The sequence below is a fragment of the Hemicordylus capensis genome, chromosome 2 (assembly GCF_027244095.1).
Source record: "Hemicordylus capensis ecotype Gifberg chromosome 2, rHemCap1.1.pri, whole genome shotgun sequence".
In the NCBI taxonomy this organism is placed as follows: Eukaryota; Metazoa; Chordata; class Lepidosauria; order Squamata; family Cordylidae; genus Hemicordylus; species Hemicordylus capensis.
The window spans coordinates 259,651,806-259,669,022 of record NC_069658.1 but is presented as its reverse complement, the minus strand read 5'-3'; the positions used below and the strand labels follow the sequence as shown (position 1 = coordinate 259,669,022).

At 44.4% G+C, this 17,217-nt stretch overlaps 1 protein-coding gene across 1 annotated transcript; it reads left to right on the top strand.

The window, feature by feature from the left end:
- The first annotated feature begins 840 nt into the window (after window positions 1-840).
- Window positions 841-16,958, top strand: LOC128343959 (killer cell lectin-like receptor subfamily F member 2). Its single transcript, XM_053293399.1, has 7 exons — window positions 841-858; window positions 5,925-5,997; window positions 8,288-8,389; window positions 10,579-10,725; window positions 12,412-12,566; window positions 14,113-14,225; window positions 15,656-16,958. Exons 1-7 carry the CDS (start codon window positions 841-843, stop codon window positions 15,777-15,779), a joined length of 732 nt encoding a protein of 243 aa, XP_053149374.1. The 3' UTR covers window positions 15,780-16,958.
- The last annotated feature ends 259 nt before the right edge of the window (window positions 16,959-17,217 follow it).

Genomic DNA, 17,217 nt, shown 5'->3' with positions numbered 1-17,217 from the left:
CTCTAGTGGTTTCCCCTCCCACCATTGCTCTCCCCCAGTCTCCGACGGGCCATTTCAGTCCTTTGAGAGTGTGTGACTGCCATTTTGTAGGCCACCAGCAGCACAGGGGGGGGGGCAGCAGGGGGAGTGGAAGCCACTGGAGATTATCCTCTCCCCGACAGCTGCAGCTGCACCCCCTGGGCTTGCTGAACTCAGTGGTGACGGTGAGTACAACTAAAAAAACCACACCTTCTAACACCCCAAACCAGCCCCAAACTGGCCCATGGGGTGTTAGGGTTCTTCGAGTGGGTGGGTGGGTGGGGGGAGGCAAGCCGTTGAGCCAGCCTGGTTAGAGAGAGAACCAGCTCAACCTTGAGCCAGTTCACACATCCCTATCCACAGGTACAGGAACTTCATGAAAATATTCCCAAATGGCATTCTCTTTTACGGCCTGCTGCCATGATAAGTGTTTCCCTTCTACAATGGAGGATCCTCTCAAAAACATTTCCTCAGGACTGCATGAATATGTTCTGTTCACTTTCTATTCCTCTCCCCTATCCCTTGCATTTATATCTGGACTCCTCCTCCTTGCTCAGATCTACTCCAGCCCACAATCTTCTATTTATTCATTGGCCTCAGTGGCATACCTAGGTAATTTTGGCACCCAAACCTGAGGGGCTTTGGAGGCCCCCCCCTGCTGTGAGGCCCCTCCTTAAGTTTTTAGGGGTTTTAAAAAAGTTTTTTTTAAAGGGCCCAGTGGCCCTTGAGAGCTGCGAGGTGCTCCAGCGTGCCTGTGCAGTAGGAATTGAGCATTGCAAGCCTGTGACGTCACCTAGGGGAGGTCACATCAGCTAGGCGACCATGGACCTGCACCCCAAGGTAAGAGCATCTCTGATTGGCCTTCTTTAGCCCAATTCAGACATTATGCTTTACAAGTGTACAGATGTCTCTACACTTGTATATATGTTTGTGTGAATTACTGTACGTGGGTTCATTAAAAAAGTTAATCTGGATACAGGCTCCTCAAATGCATGGTACAGAAAGGAAGTGTACTGCTGTGTCTGTGTTCAGCATAACATGTAAATGACTGTACCTGTGTACACTATACTCTCATTGTACAATTGCCGAACACAACATGTGAATATGCCCAATGTCTTTGCACTTTGAGAGAGAGAAAGACAGGGGCAAGAGATTGACTGTGTGTATGTGCTACATGTACAACACCTGCAGAACAGGCCTGATAAGGTCTGTTATCTCTCAACCTCATATAATGCTAACAAGTTCACAGAATATAATTAGGAGTTAGGATTAACTTTCATGATGATATCTTTGACCTAGGTTCTTTAAAAAAAATTGTGTTTTTTAAAATTAAAATCTGACTTAAATTTAAAAATCTGATTTTTAAAAAAATCATTGATTTTTTTAATCAACCCTTGCTATCTCGCCTTAACCTTCTAGGAAATTCAAGGATAAATATGGTATTTAAAGGCCAAGCTGAGACATTAAATATGCCTTCATTTAGCTGGGAATGAAATGTACTAGCAAATATAAGTCAACAAGAGATTTTGATTAGGGTCAGGATTATGGTATGGAGGCAAGGGCGGGGGCGGGATTTAATTCTTAACTTTGATGCTATTTGGGGGATGGAAAAAATAGCATGAAAAGATGAAATATCGCCTGTGTCTATGCTGTGGTCCTGATTCAAGTCACAATCCCATGCGGTTGCAAGTAAATGTAACCACTTAGCTAGACGATGGCACATTTAATGCCTCACTTTGACCTTTAAATAGAGGAAAATCACTTTGGTACCTGGAGCTGTTTGAAGGAAGGGTGGAATACACATTTAGATAGAAAAATATCGTTGGGTGTCAAATGATTCACTTTATGACACACACTTTTACAACACCTTCATATTTTCTTTTAGAAGACCCTGTAGTGAGACTCACACTTTAGATATGACTGGTTGTCACATCTAATAGCTAGGAAATAATTGGCCCCCTGATTGTGTTAATTAGCAGCTGAGGTGATTTTGCTATTCCATTTAGTACATACATGATTTATCTTGTGTGAACATGTATTTTAAATGAATGTCCACATTCACACACTCATACTGCTCTTATGGTAGAGGAGAGCTGCTGTTATGGTAGTAAGCATGACTTATCCCCTTAGCTAAGCAGGGTCCACCCTGCATTTGAATGGGAGACTGCATGTGTGAGCACTGTAAGATATTCCCCTTAGGGGATGAAGCTGCTCTGGGAAGAGCAGAAGGTTTCAAGTTCCCTCCCTGGCTTCTCCAAGACAGGGCTGAGAGAGATTTCTGCCTGCAACCTTGGAGAAGCTGCTGCCAGTCTTTGTAGACAATACTGAGCTAGATAGACCAAAGGTCTGACTTGGTATATGGCAGCTTCCTATGTTCCTATGCCAAAAATCCCAGATTATAATTTGTGGCATGACCAGAAATGGACACAAGTGCCCCCCCCTCTTTTCAGACAGACACCAGTATGTTTGCATTAATGTGGCTGTCAACTTATGAAGCAAGCTGCTTCCTACTGAGATGTAGTATCAGTACCGTAGAATATTATCTACTGTAGAATATTATCTATGGTAATATTGTCTACACTGACCAACAGCAGCTCTTCAGGATTTCAGAGTGGGACTTTTCCCAGCCCTGCCTGGAGTCTTAACTTTGGACCTCCCTTCTGTAGGAAAAGCACATTGTCAGACTCCCAGGGGACGGGGTGGTCTCCGAGCCCTTCTTGAACTTCAGAATGACTGGGTAAGCACAGAGAGGAGAGAGAAAAAGACCAGCCTCAGGAACAGCAGAGGAGGAGCTCAGCTTGTCACCTGAGTCCTCCTCTTGGCTTCCTGCATTCAGCAGGTTCCCTTTCCTGGAGAACTCCCAGCTCACATACCCAGAAGCAGCCCCTCATCATTGAATGTCTTGTCTTTAAATACCCCCAGTGCAGAGCTGACAGGGCTTAAAGCCTCCTTCCAGACTCACCCCCTTCCTGACCTTTCTTGCTGTTTCCTGCCCCACTACAGTGGTCCCTCTACTTACGAAATTAATCCGTTCCGAATGCACATTTGTAAGTCGAAAAATTCGTAAGTCGAAAAGCGGTTTCCCATAGGAATGCATTGGGAACGGATTAATGCATTCCGGAGCCTAGAAAAAAGACCCAGACCCCCAGTAAGGCTTGCAAACTGCACAGGAACATTTCTTTTCAAGAATAAACAGGCAGTAAACAGGCAGGCAAGTCAAGGAAACCGCATGTAAAATTTGTAAGTCGAGGAAACCCCATCTAAAAATTTGTAAGTCGAGGAAACCCCATCTAAAAATTTGTAAGTTGAAAAAACCGCATCTAAAACCGGATCTAAAACTGCCGTTTGTAACTCGAAAAATACTTATGTCGAGTAGTTTGTAAGTCGAGGGACCACTGTACTTAGCTGTCTCTCTGGCAGGGTGGATTTGATTTAAATCACTAGCAGGGTGGATAAAAATAAAAAAATCCGATTTAAATCAAAAAAATTCGATTTAAATAAAAAAAATCTGATTTTTTTGATTTAAATCAGATTTTTTTTATTCAAATTGGATTTTTATTTAAATCAGTTTTTTTATTTTTATCCACCCTGCTAGTGATTTAAATCGTGATTTAAATCGTGATTTAAATCAGTTTGATTTAAATCAAATCCACCCTGCTCTCTGGAGCTGTTTCCTGCAGCTCTCCCTGCCTTGTCCTCTCTCAACCTCACTGGGATCCAACCAGCCTGGACCCTTTTCATCCCTACTGCCCGCTGAAGGGAATGAAAGCCCCACAGGAGGGATGCCACACCCTTCTCCAGACTCCACAGGGCTACCCAAGCAACCAGGTAACATGGCATCCTGACACATACACTCTGTCATGGTGCTACAGCCCAATTCTCAGTCCTTATTACAAATACGAATATGATGGATATTTATAGACTGCTTTTCAACAGAAGTTCCCAAAGTGGTTTACATAGATCTTAATAATCGAACAAATAAAATGGCTCCTTGTCCCCAAAGGACTCACAGTCTAAAAAAGAAACATAAGACAGACACCAGCAACAGCCACTGGAGGGATGCTGTGTTGGGGATGGATAGGGTCAGTTGCTCTCCCCCGCTAAATAAAGAGAATCACCACTTTAAAACAGTGCCTCTTTGTTCAGTTAGCAGGGGACTAGTTACCTGAAAAGTAAGTATTGTAACTTTCAGGCATTTGCAAACTATGCCTGGGATTTCCAGTATTCACATATAAATGGAAATTTTAAGCAAGCCTCGGGCACTGATTGCAATATAGAAACTGATTTATGTACTGCACAGGGCAACACCGATGGTGAGAGACCCGTCCTCCCATGCCCAATTTGCTTGCAGAGGTGGGGCATTTTGCTCCCTCAGAGCATTGTGTGATCACACAGTGCAACACATTGTCCATTTTTCCAATGGAAGAATCATCTCACTGTGTGATTGTGCAACACTCCACCTCGGCAAGCAGCATGGGCATGTGTTTTGAAGCTGTGCAACAGTGAGGACGAGAGCTTTCTCTATCAGCATCTCACGGCACAATATGTAAGCCACTGTCATCTGCATCACACTGTGTGGAAGGTTTACAAATGTGTTGGGTAAAAGCACCATAAAATGACCATAAAGTGGTTACTAATGATAAAAATTATAAGCACCTTATTTACATAATTAAAATTTAGCATTAGTCATTAATTCAATTGGGATCTAGAAAACTACAAGTAAGACCTGCTAAGACCAGTCTCTTCCCACCAGCAGGTCCACCTGGCAATATGTTTATTTACTATTTACGATCAAGTAAAGACAGATTCTCAGATCTTGAATATAATTGCTGTTATATTAATGTTACTTATTAATGACTATAAAATGGTTTCAGAACATACATGCATACATACATACATAGGAATTTAACACACAATATGTATCTTGCATTTCAACATCGTTTTCTTCTTAATGTTTCTGTCATACAGCACTCTGATATTTGGAATGGCATTCTACACATTTAAAAAACTACATACAGATAAAACGCTGAGCAAACAAACAAGGAAGCTTTTGGCTGGTACTCTGAAACCACAGAGGAATGGCTTAGCAGTGCCTTGCTGGCTAGGGAATTCCAAAACCTTGGGGCCACAGTACATAATTTCCAACCCTAATTACAGATCTAATTTTCCAAGGGGTTAGAGGAATATGGAGCAGCCAATATAGCTTTTGATGACTGTACATGAGTACAGTTTTCTTTTGAAAAAGAATATGTGTATAGCACTGTAATGGAGGGAATGCTTGAAAACCCAACTCCTCACTTAAAATTTGGAGGGGGCAAGAAAAGACACTTGTGGGGAGGAAATATATTTTGGGAGATTGAACAGGCATGTTATTAGATTCAGCCAATCTCAGTAAATGAGGTGATATATACCTGCATATCTGTGGGGCCCAAGCAGAGGAGATCCTGTCTGTTCTTCACACTCTGTCCTGTGTGCAGCAACCACTTCCTGCTCATGTCAGGATCAGCAGGGTTCTGAATGAGGAACCCTCTTCCTCTTCTGGTGCACAGCTGAAGACTACAGAGAGGAGGACGAAGATGCAGCTGCCTCAGCCCCTACTGTGGTATCTTCCCCGTGCAATTAATCTGTTTTGTCCTGACCAGGGGCATAGCTATAATTGAGTGGATGGGTTCAAAGAACCCAGGCGCCCCCAGCTCCTGAGGGCCCTCCAGCTCCACCCCTCCCTATTTTCTTCATTGCCTCCCTCACTCCGAGGAGCTGCCAAGGAGAGGAGTGAACACGGGTCCCCTCTCCCCTTGCTACGCTTCTGGTCCTGACTACAAAAACTTCCAGTCAAGCCAGGGTCAACCGCTAAATTCTGGCCTGTGTTGCTCTCCGGCCTTACTCCAGGTATTTCTGCTTGTCAGCCTGCCTACCGGTTCCTCTTCATTCTCTGCTGCCCGCCTATCCCACCTCAGTCCTCCTCCACTCCAGGCTGTGGTATCAGGGCAGCAGTCAGAAGCCCCTGCTACATCTTGGACCTGTGGTGGCAGCACCAATGAGCAGTGGGCAGCAGTTCCCAAGGTATTCCTCAAAATGGTGGCGGCGGCAGTGCTGCGACCCACCTAAGGTCAAGTTGTGACACCCCTGCAGAAGACCATTTATCTAGTCCAAAACAGCTTATGTCACAATAAATCTGTTAGATTTTAACGTGTTACAGTTGTTGGTTTTGGTTGATTAACGTGCTCTTAAATAATAAATACGCAGGATACATAGTATTCAATATATATCCTGTGTTAACTAAGCGATATAAAATTGAAACTGCACTGCGAATGTTTAGAAAAATCTCTGTTAACAATCCACATTAATCCTTTCAGAAGCAATTTCTAATTTACTGTTGTCTCAGATAATATTTCAGTTTCTCTATCAGTAGATTCAGTATTTTATAGCTCCAGCAGTCGTATTATTGGAAGCCATAGCATAATCTCTGTTAGGAAAATATGTCTGCACAGGTGTAGATGCATCCCCCCAAAATATTTGAGGAGTTTCCCCTCATTTTACTGAATTCCTCCCTCTCAAATCTAATAACACATCTCTTCAATCCCCCAAAACATATTCTCTCCCCAAAATGTCTTTTCTCACCCCCTGCAAGTTTTAAGTGAAGAGTTAGTCTTCAAGCCTTCCATTTCTGCACCCCTGGCACTATACGTGAAAAGGATTGAAATGCAATCCAGTCTGGTTAAGGCGTTGTTGGTATTGATTGTTAATACAGTACTGTCACTTAGTCACGTCATGGCTGGATTACTGTAACATGCTCTACATGGGGCTGCCCTTGAAGAATATTCAGAAATGCAGCTAGTGCAAAATGCTGCAGCTAGGATTTATCTGGAGCTGCCCATTGGGATCACATCACAACCATTTTGAAAGAGTTGCACTGGCTACCAGTTTGTTTCCATGTCCAATTCAAGGTGCTGGTTTTGACCTTTAAAGCCCTTAATGGTTTGGACCCGGGATACCTGCTCCCAAGTGTTGCTGCCCACTTGATGAGGTCATCTGAGGGGGCTCTGCTCCAGGTGTCAACAATGAGGGAGAATCGGCTGTCATGCACACGGGACAGGGCCTTCTCTGTTGCTGCCCCCAGACACTGGAATGCTCTCCCGGTGGCTATTCGCTCCTCGGTCTCCATCATAGTTTTTAGAAAGCGTGTTAAATCTTGGCTTTTTACCCAGGCTTTTATATGGTTGTCTCTACTGCTGCTTCTTTGTATTTTGTACAGTTCTTATGCTTGTATTTGAAATCTTTTTAGTCAGATTTGTTTTATATTTTAGCTTAACATTTTTGTTGTGACATTTTTATAGTCTTGTTTTTAATTTTTGTGTGAACCACCTTGGGATTGTTTTAATGAAAGGCGGTATACAAATGTAACAATAAAAAAATAAAAAATAAAAGGAAAGCCTAGTGGAACTGTAGGGAAAAGGAGGGTGGGGGGAATCCAGAATAGTGTGTGTGTGTGTGTGTGTGTGTGTGTGTGTGTTTAAGAGTTGGTCTAGACAGAGTGCAACCAGGTTGTAGAAGTATCTGTTGGGTTGTGAAGCAACAAAGCTTTGATTCCATGCCCCCCCCCATAATTTCTTAGATTGTGATGTAGCATACACAGACATTCTTTTTTTAAAAAAATACCTGTACTCATGTACAGTCATCAAAAGCGAGTACAGAAGTGCTGCCCTCTGGTGCACCAATCACTCCCCGCACCATGGGCTGCTCACTGTTATGATTGAGGTCTGAAAAGCAATTACATCTGAAGAGACTATGACAATTGCTGTAACGATGAGCAGCCCACGAGGGGAAGTTGACTGTGCTGATGTCTGTGCACTTGTACATGTTTTTGTGTGAATGACTGTACATGCATTCATTTTAAAAGTAAAGCTGGGTACAGGCAATGCAGGTTACAGGAAGGAAGTGTACTGCCATATCTGTGTTCAGCATAATGTGTGAACAACGGTACTTGCCTACAGATCTGTACCTATGTACACTGTACACTCATATGAGTGTTGAACATAATGTGTGAATAGGTCTTATGTCTTGGCCACAGGGTATAGATGACATGGCCCTTTGTCTCTTTCAATGGTATTCTTCCTGTTTGAAAGCCATGGCTTAAAAGGATATGGTTCTTTCCTGACAACACCCAAAATGGTTCATGGTTCCTGACAACCATGAGAAAGTAGCTTTGCTTCATCTGTTTGCTTGTGCTAGAGGCTGATGCTCTTTCTCCAATTGTTGGCTCTTGTAGATATCCTGCAGAGACATCCCCGTGGGCACCTGCTCATTTTTGTTGCTGGATTTATCACAATCCTCCTCCTAGTAGGAGCTGTGATAGCACTGGTGTTTTGGGGTGAGTAGTCCAAGGCCTCCAACATTTTACAAGTGTTTGTGTGAGATGCGTAATGAAGAATGATGGATTCTTTGCTTTCTTTTACAAGTACAATGTGCCTCCCTATCCAGTTCCAGTGTCTAAGAAAAATAATATTGTGGAAAACTAGTCACAGCCTCAAAAAGTCCAGCATCGTATTGGGGGATGGGGAGAAGAAGAAATATCATTATTATTCTTATCATCATCATTATTATCATTATCATCATCATTATATTATTATTAATAATAATAATAATAATAATAATAATAATAATAATAATAATATTTATATACTGCTTCTCAATATGCTATTTACAAAGCGGTTTACATAGCAAAAGGAAAGAGAGGTTGGTTCTCTGTTCCAAAGGGGCTTACAATCTACAAACATGATATATCAACAACAGCCACTAGAGGGATGCCATGCTAGGGTAATAGGGACAATTGCTATCTCCCTGCTAAATATAAAAGAGCCGACCAACCAATCAATCTTTATTATTACAGTCCAAGACCAACCAACCAATCAATCTTTATCATTACAGTCCAAGACCAACCAACCAATCAATCTTTATTATTACAGTCCAAGACCAACCAACCAATCAATCTTTATTATTACAGTCCAAGACCAACCAACCAACAAATTTATGAAAATACCCATAAACAGAGGTGCTCTTAGCCCCAGACCTTGGGGCCCAGCTGGGGGACCCTCCAAATAACTGGGGGGGTTTGCTCCTGTTGCCACCCCATGCCCTACTCTGCCACTGTCCTGCCGCACTGAACCACGGCTTTTCTGTAATTTTTAGCCACCATGTGCGTGGCCAGGGGTGGGGGTGGGGGTGACCTGAGCAGGCATCACGGGCTTGCAACATCATGGGCTTGCGACAATCTATTCAGACTGCACGGGTGCGCCTCTGCCTCATAGTTTTCAAGGGCCACTGGGATGGATGGACAGGCCCAGTGGCTGCTCCACCCACCACCACTGCAGCCGCCACCACAGGGGGTGGGGGGGGAGGCCTGCTCGGCTCACCCCCCCTGCCAGCTACACACCTGGCAGCTAAAATTACAGGAAAGCCGTGGTTCGGCTCAGCGGGGCTTCATGGCGGCAAGGGGAACCTCACGGCAGCCGTGTGTGTGGTATGTGTGTGTGTTGTGGTTTGGGTCCTCATGGCAGCAGGGGGCCCTCCCAGTGGGGGCAGTCCAGGCGCCAAAACCACCTAGGTGCGCCACTGCCAATAAAGTACAACACACAACACATAACCAACAACTCAATACAATAGCCCAGTGCCACCAGATAAACAATCTGTAGTAGGAGAACCGCCACTTATGAGGGTTTATTAGGTGCGTCTTTGACCTGTTAGCAGAATATTAGCTATTGTGTTAAAAATACAGTTTGTACAAGGTCAGTAGTAGTTAAAGGCCCAGCTGAGGACCTTGGCAGTTGTGTTCTTTATACAGGGCGAGTTCACAATTAATGACAGCACCAAAGATTGCCGCCGTCCTCGGAGCATGTGCTCCCCCCCCATCCTCATGCAAGCCTCTACTTCCATTGTATGTTCTGATATGCCGGGACTGGTCATGTCACCCAAACCCACCATTCTCTGCATATCCTGCCCAACTTTCCTCAGGGAGCCTGACATCTGTAACTTACTTGAAACTGCAGTTACAAATGTCAGATTTCTCATGAGCAGTGAGAAAGAGCTACAGGGTTTGCAGAGAGGAAACCCTAAAGAGCTTATCTCCTCTCAGATGAGGTCATTCTGCCTTCCCTGGATGGGTGGATTGCAGCCACGGCTGTCAGACAATCCGAAAAACAAAGTTAAGGGAACACTTGCTCCCTTAACCTTGTTTTAAAGGGAGTCTTCATAGGCGTTTTTGCCACTGTGGTGCTGCCGGGATCAGCCCGATCCCGACGGTACACACGTGCGTGCAAAAACAGGCTGGGCTCCCTTAGCCTGGTTTTGCACAGGTGTGTGAATAGCCTCATGATCTTATAAGGTGGTGGTGGCAGCGGGGAAGGCAAATTCTCTGTGATCGTGAGTAAGAACGGCAGTGCTGCTCAGACTTCCTTTATTGCCACAGGAGAGGCAACACCTTCAAAGATTTAAAACATATTGGCCGCCTTAAACATATATTTATTCTCACTGTGTCACCTAACTGGGAAATATCACATAAAGCTTTGCAGACCAAAGAAGCACTGGAAGCTCTGAAGAAGACCTATACCTTCCAAGAGCCCAACAATGCAACACAACAGAAAAGGGCAACAGAGGATTGTTCAACTTTGCGACAGTTTCTGTGCAGAACAGATGACCAGCACTCAGCAGGTAACTTCAGCATGGAGAGGGACCATAGTTCAATCATGGCAGAGCACTTGCTTTGCTTGCGGTAGGTCTCAGGTTCAGTCCCTGGTATATCATAGGAACATAGGAAGCTGCCTTATATTGAACCAGACCATTGGTTCATCTAGCTCCGTATTGTCTGCAGTGATGATGGGCAGTGGCTCTCCAAGGTTTCAGGCAGAGGTCTCTCCCAGTTCTACCTGGAGATGCCAGAGATCTTCTGCATGCAAGTAGATCACCAGAAATCACCGGTTTGTCCCAGAGCCTTGAAACATACCACACATGTGAGCAAGGGGTGGTGGTGGTCAGGGATCCCTGTAGTGGATTTGAAGAGAATTGGTCAATCCTCTGATTTTTGGTGATTTAAAAAAAAAATGTTTGTAAAGAATGGCTAAAAATTGTGAAATCCGGCTTGTTTCAAGCCAGAACTTTACAAAAACCTTTGGAACTGAAGACCCTCCCTGGACCATCATTCCATCAGCATGTGGAGGAATCTGTCCTTTGCCTTCACGAAAAGGGGTAACAGCATGCCCCCTTTAACCCCTTTTATATTTCCAGAATAGATGGGCATACAGTTATGAAATCTTGCACACATGAAGTCCACATTTTCAGGGCTCTTTTAATTTAAGACCCATTGCCTGCTTGTTGTTGTCTGAATCCTAAAACTTGCCTCCAGGTTTTCTTTGGATATATTCCAAGGGATAGTTACGAATGCTGACTAAGTCTTAAACTGCAACAGCCTAGCATATCTCAGAATGTTAATTATAGCTCAATCCCACATAGGGATTACATAATCCCACGTAATTATAGCTCAGTCCCACGTAGTAAACCCTAACCCCACTCCCACTGAAGGATTGCAGCCTAACTTTTTGTATGAATCCATATCAGTTTACTTAGAAAGAAAAACAGTGCAACTCAAACAGAGACAGTAACAACCAAGGATAATAAACCTTTAATTGCAAGAGGTGGCTTTTAAGTAGTTGGGTATCAGGGTTAATAAATGGAGTCTGCTACTGTGACAGAAAATGTTGAATGATCAATTTAGTGACATCTTGAATAACAAAGCATGGGTACTCCATGAGAAACTGCTAGTATTGCTGATGAGTTCTGGAGTAATGCACACTGATTAATGTGGGCCTGCGGGGGCGGGTAGAGTTGCCATGTCCCCCGGAATTTCAGGTTTTGCCGGGATTTTAAGCATCTCATCCAGATTCATAGCCCACCAAAATTTCAGCTTTCATTTTTTTAAAAAGTTAAGCTTTAGCCCTTGTTGAAGCTGAGTTATGGAGCAAAACGTGCAGTCACTACTCTGCTCAAAAATGATTTTCAAGCCAATTTACATAATATGCAAATTAGGCACCCAGATTTCGGAATCCAGAACATGGCAACCTGGGGAGGGAAGGGGGCAGGGTGAATTTCAACAGCCTCCTTGAAAGTGCTGTATACCATCCAAAAATACGCCCTGAGGACTATGCAGCTTTCAAGGACATACTTTTAGGTGGCACAGAATGCTTTTGCAGGGAGAGCATATTGTGGAAGTTTACCTGCCTCCTACAAGCAGCCAAGTAGTGCTGGCATTTCTCCCACACTGCATTAGTCAGGATGTCAGCCACTCTTTAAAACTGAAAGCAAGCAGATGTGTAAACATTTGTTTTGTTTTTTTATTTCCAGAGAATTCCAGATGCGGACTCTGCCCAGAAAACTGGCGGTTTCATGAGGGCAAATGCTACTGGATTTCGAAAGATAAACAAACCTGGAACACCAGTCAGCAAGACTGTGCAGCGAAAGACTCTCAGATTGTGATGATTCAGCGCGAGGAAGAATTGGTAAATACTAACATCCTAACTCTGTAGATAGGCATAGCCAAAGCTGTGTTTGCTTTTGAATAGAAACATTAGAATTCTCTCAGAAGAAGTGAGCAGTAAGAGGAGCAGCCAGAAGGAGCAGCAACCCATGGTTCCTTTTTCCTTTCTGCAGCCATGTGGAGATGCCCAGGGGAAGATGGCAAGCAAATGGGAATCAGTGACCATAACAAGGAGGAGGGGTCCCCACTGAGGGCAACTTGCCCAAAGGTCCCCCAAAACGTGGAGCTGGCACTGCTGTTGCTTATTCTCCTGTGTGCAACTGGACACCTGAGGAATATGTTATTTGATGCCTACATGGAATTTCAGCGGGTGGGCCTCCATTTAGAGAAGGACTTGCTGAGCCACTGGATGCGCTGCATGGCAAGTACAGTGTAGCCATGGCAGGGAGGATTGGAGAAGACCATACAGGCACTTCCGGACTTACAAACACCTGCAATTACAAACAAAGCTCCATAACAGATTACATTAAGGAAGTCCCCAACTTACGAACACACACATCACTCTTGAGAACTGTAAGAATGCTGAATTATGAACATCCGATGTACAAACTTTTGGAACTCAACCTGTTTGTAAGTTGGGGACTTGCTGTACTATCTTCCTATGGGAAACGGTTCCATACCGGGTGTTACGCTCTGGCTGCTCTGAGGCTCTACATTTTGCTTCCCTCTTGTGGCAGCCCATCATATTGCAAGAGGTCTCCAAAGCTTCTGAAACCCTGGGCAAGCCCTGCCCTATCACTCATTGGCCTTCCCTGTTGCAAGAAGTATACAAGATTTTCTGGCTGAGGCAAGTGTTGCTTCAGAATCAGGGTATTCTTGTGCTGGTGTGTTGTTTTGCTATTTCTTATGGTGGTGTGTTTGGTATGATCTTTTTCTTCTTCTTGACTCCTGGCTTCTGACTGACACTCTGGCTTCCGACTGTGCATCTGGCTTGACCTCTAGCATGTTCCTAGATCTAGATTCATCTGATGTCTCCCCAGCTCTCCCAGTCCTGGCCTTGGACCTGTGCCCCCAGAGACCATTGTCCATGGCTCAGGTCCTGAAACCTTGCTCTATTGTTGGTACAAGGTGCAGAACTGCACCTATTGTGAAGTAGGAACATAGGAAACTGCCATATACTGAGTCAGACCATTGGTCCATCTAGCTCAGTATTGTCTTCACAGACTGGCAGCGGCTTCTCCAGGGTTGCAGGCAGGAATCTCTCTCAGCCCTATCTTGGAGGAGCCAGGGAGGGAACTTGAAACCTTCTGCTCTTCCCAGAGCGGCTTCATCCCCTGAGGGGAATATCTTGCAGTGCTCACACATCAAGTCTCCCATTCATATGCAACCAGGGCAAACCCTGCTTAGCTATGGGGACAAGTCATGCTCGCTACCACAAGACCAGCTCTCCTCTCCCGTATATAGTGTATATTATAGTGTACCTGTGTATTTAAAAAGCTATGACTCTATATTGGAGTCGAAACCAGCTTACCAACAAATATCTATATCACCTATTATGTCACTGACAGGTCTTCATAAAGAGTATTACTGAAGGAGCACAACTTCTGTGGATTGGACTAACGGCTGCCCCCTCATCAGGAGAATGGATCTGGGTAGATGGGTCCCCATTAAATCACACACTGTGAGTATTTTCTTCCGCAGTCCAAAAGAGTTTTGGCTGGAAATATGAATACAATGAATATTTATATACCACTTTTCAACAAAAGTCCCCAGAGTGGTTTACATAACATGGCTCCTTGTCCTCAACGGACTCACAGTCTAAAAAAGAAACATAAGATAGTCACCAGTAGGGATATGCACAGAACTGCAGAGCTGCGGTCCGGCACTGGGATGGGGGTTCCTTTAAGGATGGGGGGAGGGTACCTCCCTGCTGCCTCTTTCCCCCAGTCGTCTGCAAAAGGCTTCAGAAAGCCTTTTGCACGTGCGCACGTTGTGCGCGTGTGTGTGATGCAGAGACGTGGCAAGCCTTTTCTGAAGCCTTTTGCAGATGACTGGGGGAAGGGGCGGCAGGAGATACGCTGCCGCCCCAAATACTTTCTAAAATACATGCGCCGGCAGGGGAAAAGCGGCGGGAGGCGTAAGTACACCCTTTCCCCACCCGTAAAGGAACCCCCACCCCGGTGTCAAACCTCCGAACCTCCCCATGTCCGGACTGGTCCATGGCCTCCGGACCGGTCTGTGCATATCACTAGTCACCAGCAACAGCCACTGGAGTGATGCTGTGCTGGGGGTGGATAGGGCCAGTTGCTCTCCCCCTGCTAAATAAAGCGAATCGCCACTGTAAAAAGGTGCCTCTTTGCTCAGTTAGAAGGGGACTAAGAGATGTCCATTTTTTCTACCTCCAAGATTACAATTATCCTCTGCTTTTCCAGTTCATATTGATTCTATGACTCCTTGTTGAGCAGAATTCCTTATAAATACTCAGACTTTTAGGACCAAACTGGGCATGATGGTGGCAGATCTGAGTCTTTAAATGTGGATATGTCTCAATTATGTGTTAGGCAGGGGCAGGACTTGATTTACAGAGCAAAGATACACAGGCGGGGGTGGGGGCACTGAAACTTTCCACTGGCTGCCACCTTTCTCCTTGCAGCCCATGCTGCTAGTCCATGCTGCTTGGATTCTGGCTAGGAGCAAAGTAGCTGTGAAGAGGTATTTCAAAGAAGGGTCCAGTGCCCTCACCCGTCCTCACTTTTTGGTCTTGGGATTGTGCACTTTGCAGTTCACAGTGGATTTCATAGGTATGGATCATTCTAGAAGTATCTAATGGACACATCATATGATAAGTAATACAGAACTGAGGAAGAAGGAGTTCATTCCGAGTGACTATTGCTTGAGTATGTTGGCAGAGGGGTGTGTGTGGCTAGTCAGGCTGCTAGCCCTTACTGTATATGATAGGGCTTGTCATGTTAAAAAAAAAAAAAAGGTGGGCAATGCATAAATGGAAATTTGGCCGTGGGAAGTAATTAAGAGACAACATCTTATCTAGGCCAGAGAGCTGATTGGGCCACCTCCTGACAGATGCTCTTGGCCTTCTCTTTTATTCTGCAGGTTACAAGTAATTGGTACGGCTCAAGCAAACAGTTGTGCAATGCTGAAGGGGAACAGAATTATTTGGGAAGCCTGCAGTGCTGTAATGAAGTGGATCTGCGAAACCAAGGCTCTTCTGGTGTAGACTGTAAAATATAAAAATACGCATTAGCCTTATAGATGAATCACAGATCAAAAATACAACTTTGGCAATAATTATACCAATTGCTTCTTAACAAATAGGACTGAACCAAAAGGGGACGCTTTGCCGTTTTGCTCTCCTGAAAACTTCCCTCTGTCTCAGTGATTTGGGGGGATTGTTCCCCATCAGAGTGAGGGAACTGTTCCAGTTGAATATCCATGTATACAACCACTTGAGGTGCTGTTGATGGATTGGATTGCCCTCCCCTAAAGCATCAAGTGCATAAACTGGGGCTGCTCATTGATATTGTTCTGTGATTTGAATCAAATGATGACTTCAAGGAGGTGCACTTTTAACCAGCTGCAGCCTTTTCTGGATGGAAGCCACCTGGCAATGGTTGTCCATGCTCTGCTAAATTCCAGGTTAGACAACTATAGTGTGGGAAACTGCATGGAAGACTGAAGACTGCATGGAAACAGAAGCTAGTTCAAAGTACAGCTTCTAGACTGTTAGCTGGGACTGGTTGTTGGGGAACAGATCTTGCCGGTACAGCTCCATCAGCTTTCTGTCCATTTTGAGCACAGTTCAAAAGTGCTGGAGCTTACTTTAAAGTCCCACACAGCTTTGGACCTGGATATCTGAAAGACATTCAGGTCCAATATGATGCTGCTGCTGCATACTGAGATTATCTTTGGAGGCCCTCTTCTGAGGCCCACATGGTTGGAGTGAAAGCAGACAGTGACCATGGAGAGGGCCTTCTCGGTGATGGCACCCCACCTGTACAAACCGTTTCCCCCACCATGAGACTCACCTGGAACCCATTCTACTGTTCTTGTTTTTGGTGTCAGACCAAAGTTTTCCCAGGCTTTAAAAACTTTTAATTCCTGTGGTGTTTGCTGCTGCTCCCTGACAGTTTTGTCTTTGTTTTAACTTTTGCTTTTTATTGTTCTTATTTTGTGTGCCACCATACACATATGAAGGGGAAGGTATACATGCATCAAACAAAGAAAGAAAGAAACAAACATTTTACAATATTTATTGACAAGGGGAAATTCCATTCCAAGTATTTTAATTTAATTATTTCAAGATACAGGTGGCCCTTGTTACCTGTGGTCCCAGCACCCGCGGTTTCACATATCCATGAACAGGTATTAGACACCTGGTTTCTTTATCCATGGTACAAAAATAGGCTAAAATTCAGCTTTTTGCAGTTGCTGAATGGCCAGAAATGATCCAGAAATGGCTTCTGGTGTCACTTCTGGTCACCACTTTACAACAAAGAGCCATTAAAAAAAATAAAAATATAGGTGAATATTTGCCAAAATACAGCCAATGTGGGGGTTGGGGGCATTTCTGGAGCCTTGAAGAACAATATATTGTTCATTTATATTCTTATTTCTTCCCCCTACCCACTTTTTGGGGCATTTTTTTGTTAGGAACC

Coding starts and splice junctions, on each gene's coding strand:
- LOC128343959 (XM_053293399.1), top strand. Junction 8,390..10,578: donor GATAGCACTGGTGTTTTGGG/GTGAGTAGTCCA, acceptor TATCACATAAAG/CTTTGCAGACCAAAGAAGCA. Junction 14,226..15,655: donor TCCCCATTAAATCACACACT/GTGAGTATTTTC, acceptor TTTATTCTGCAG/GTTACAAGTAATTGGTACGG.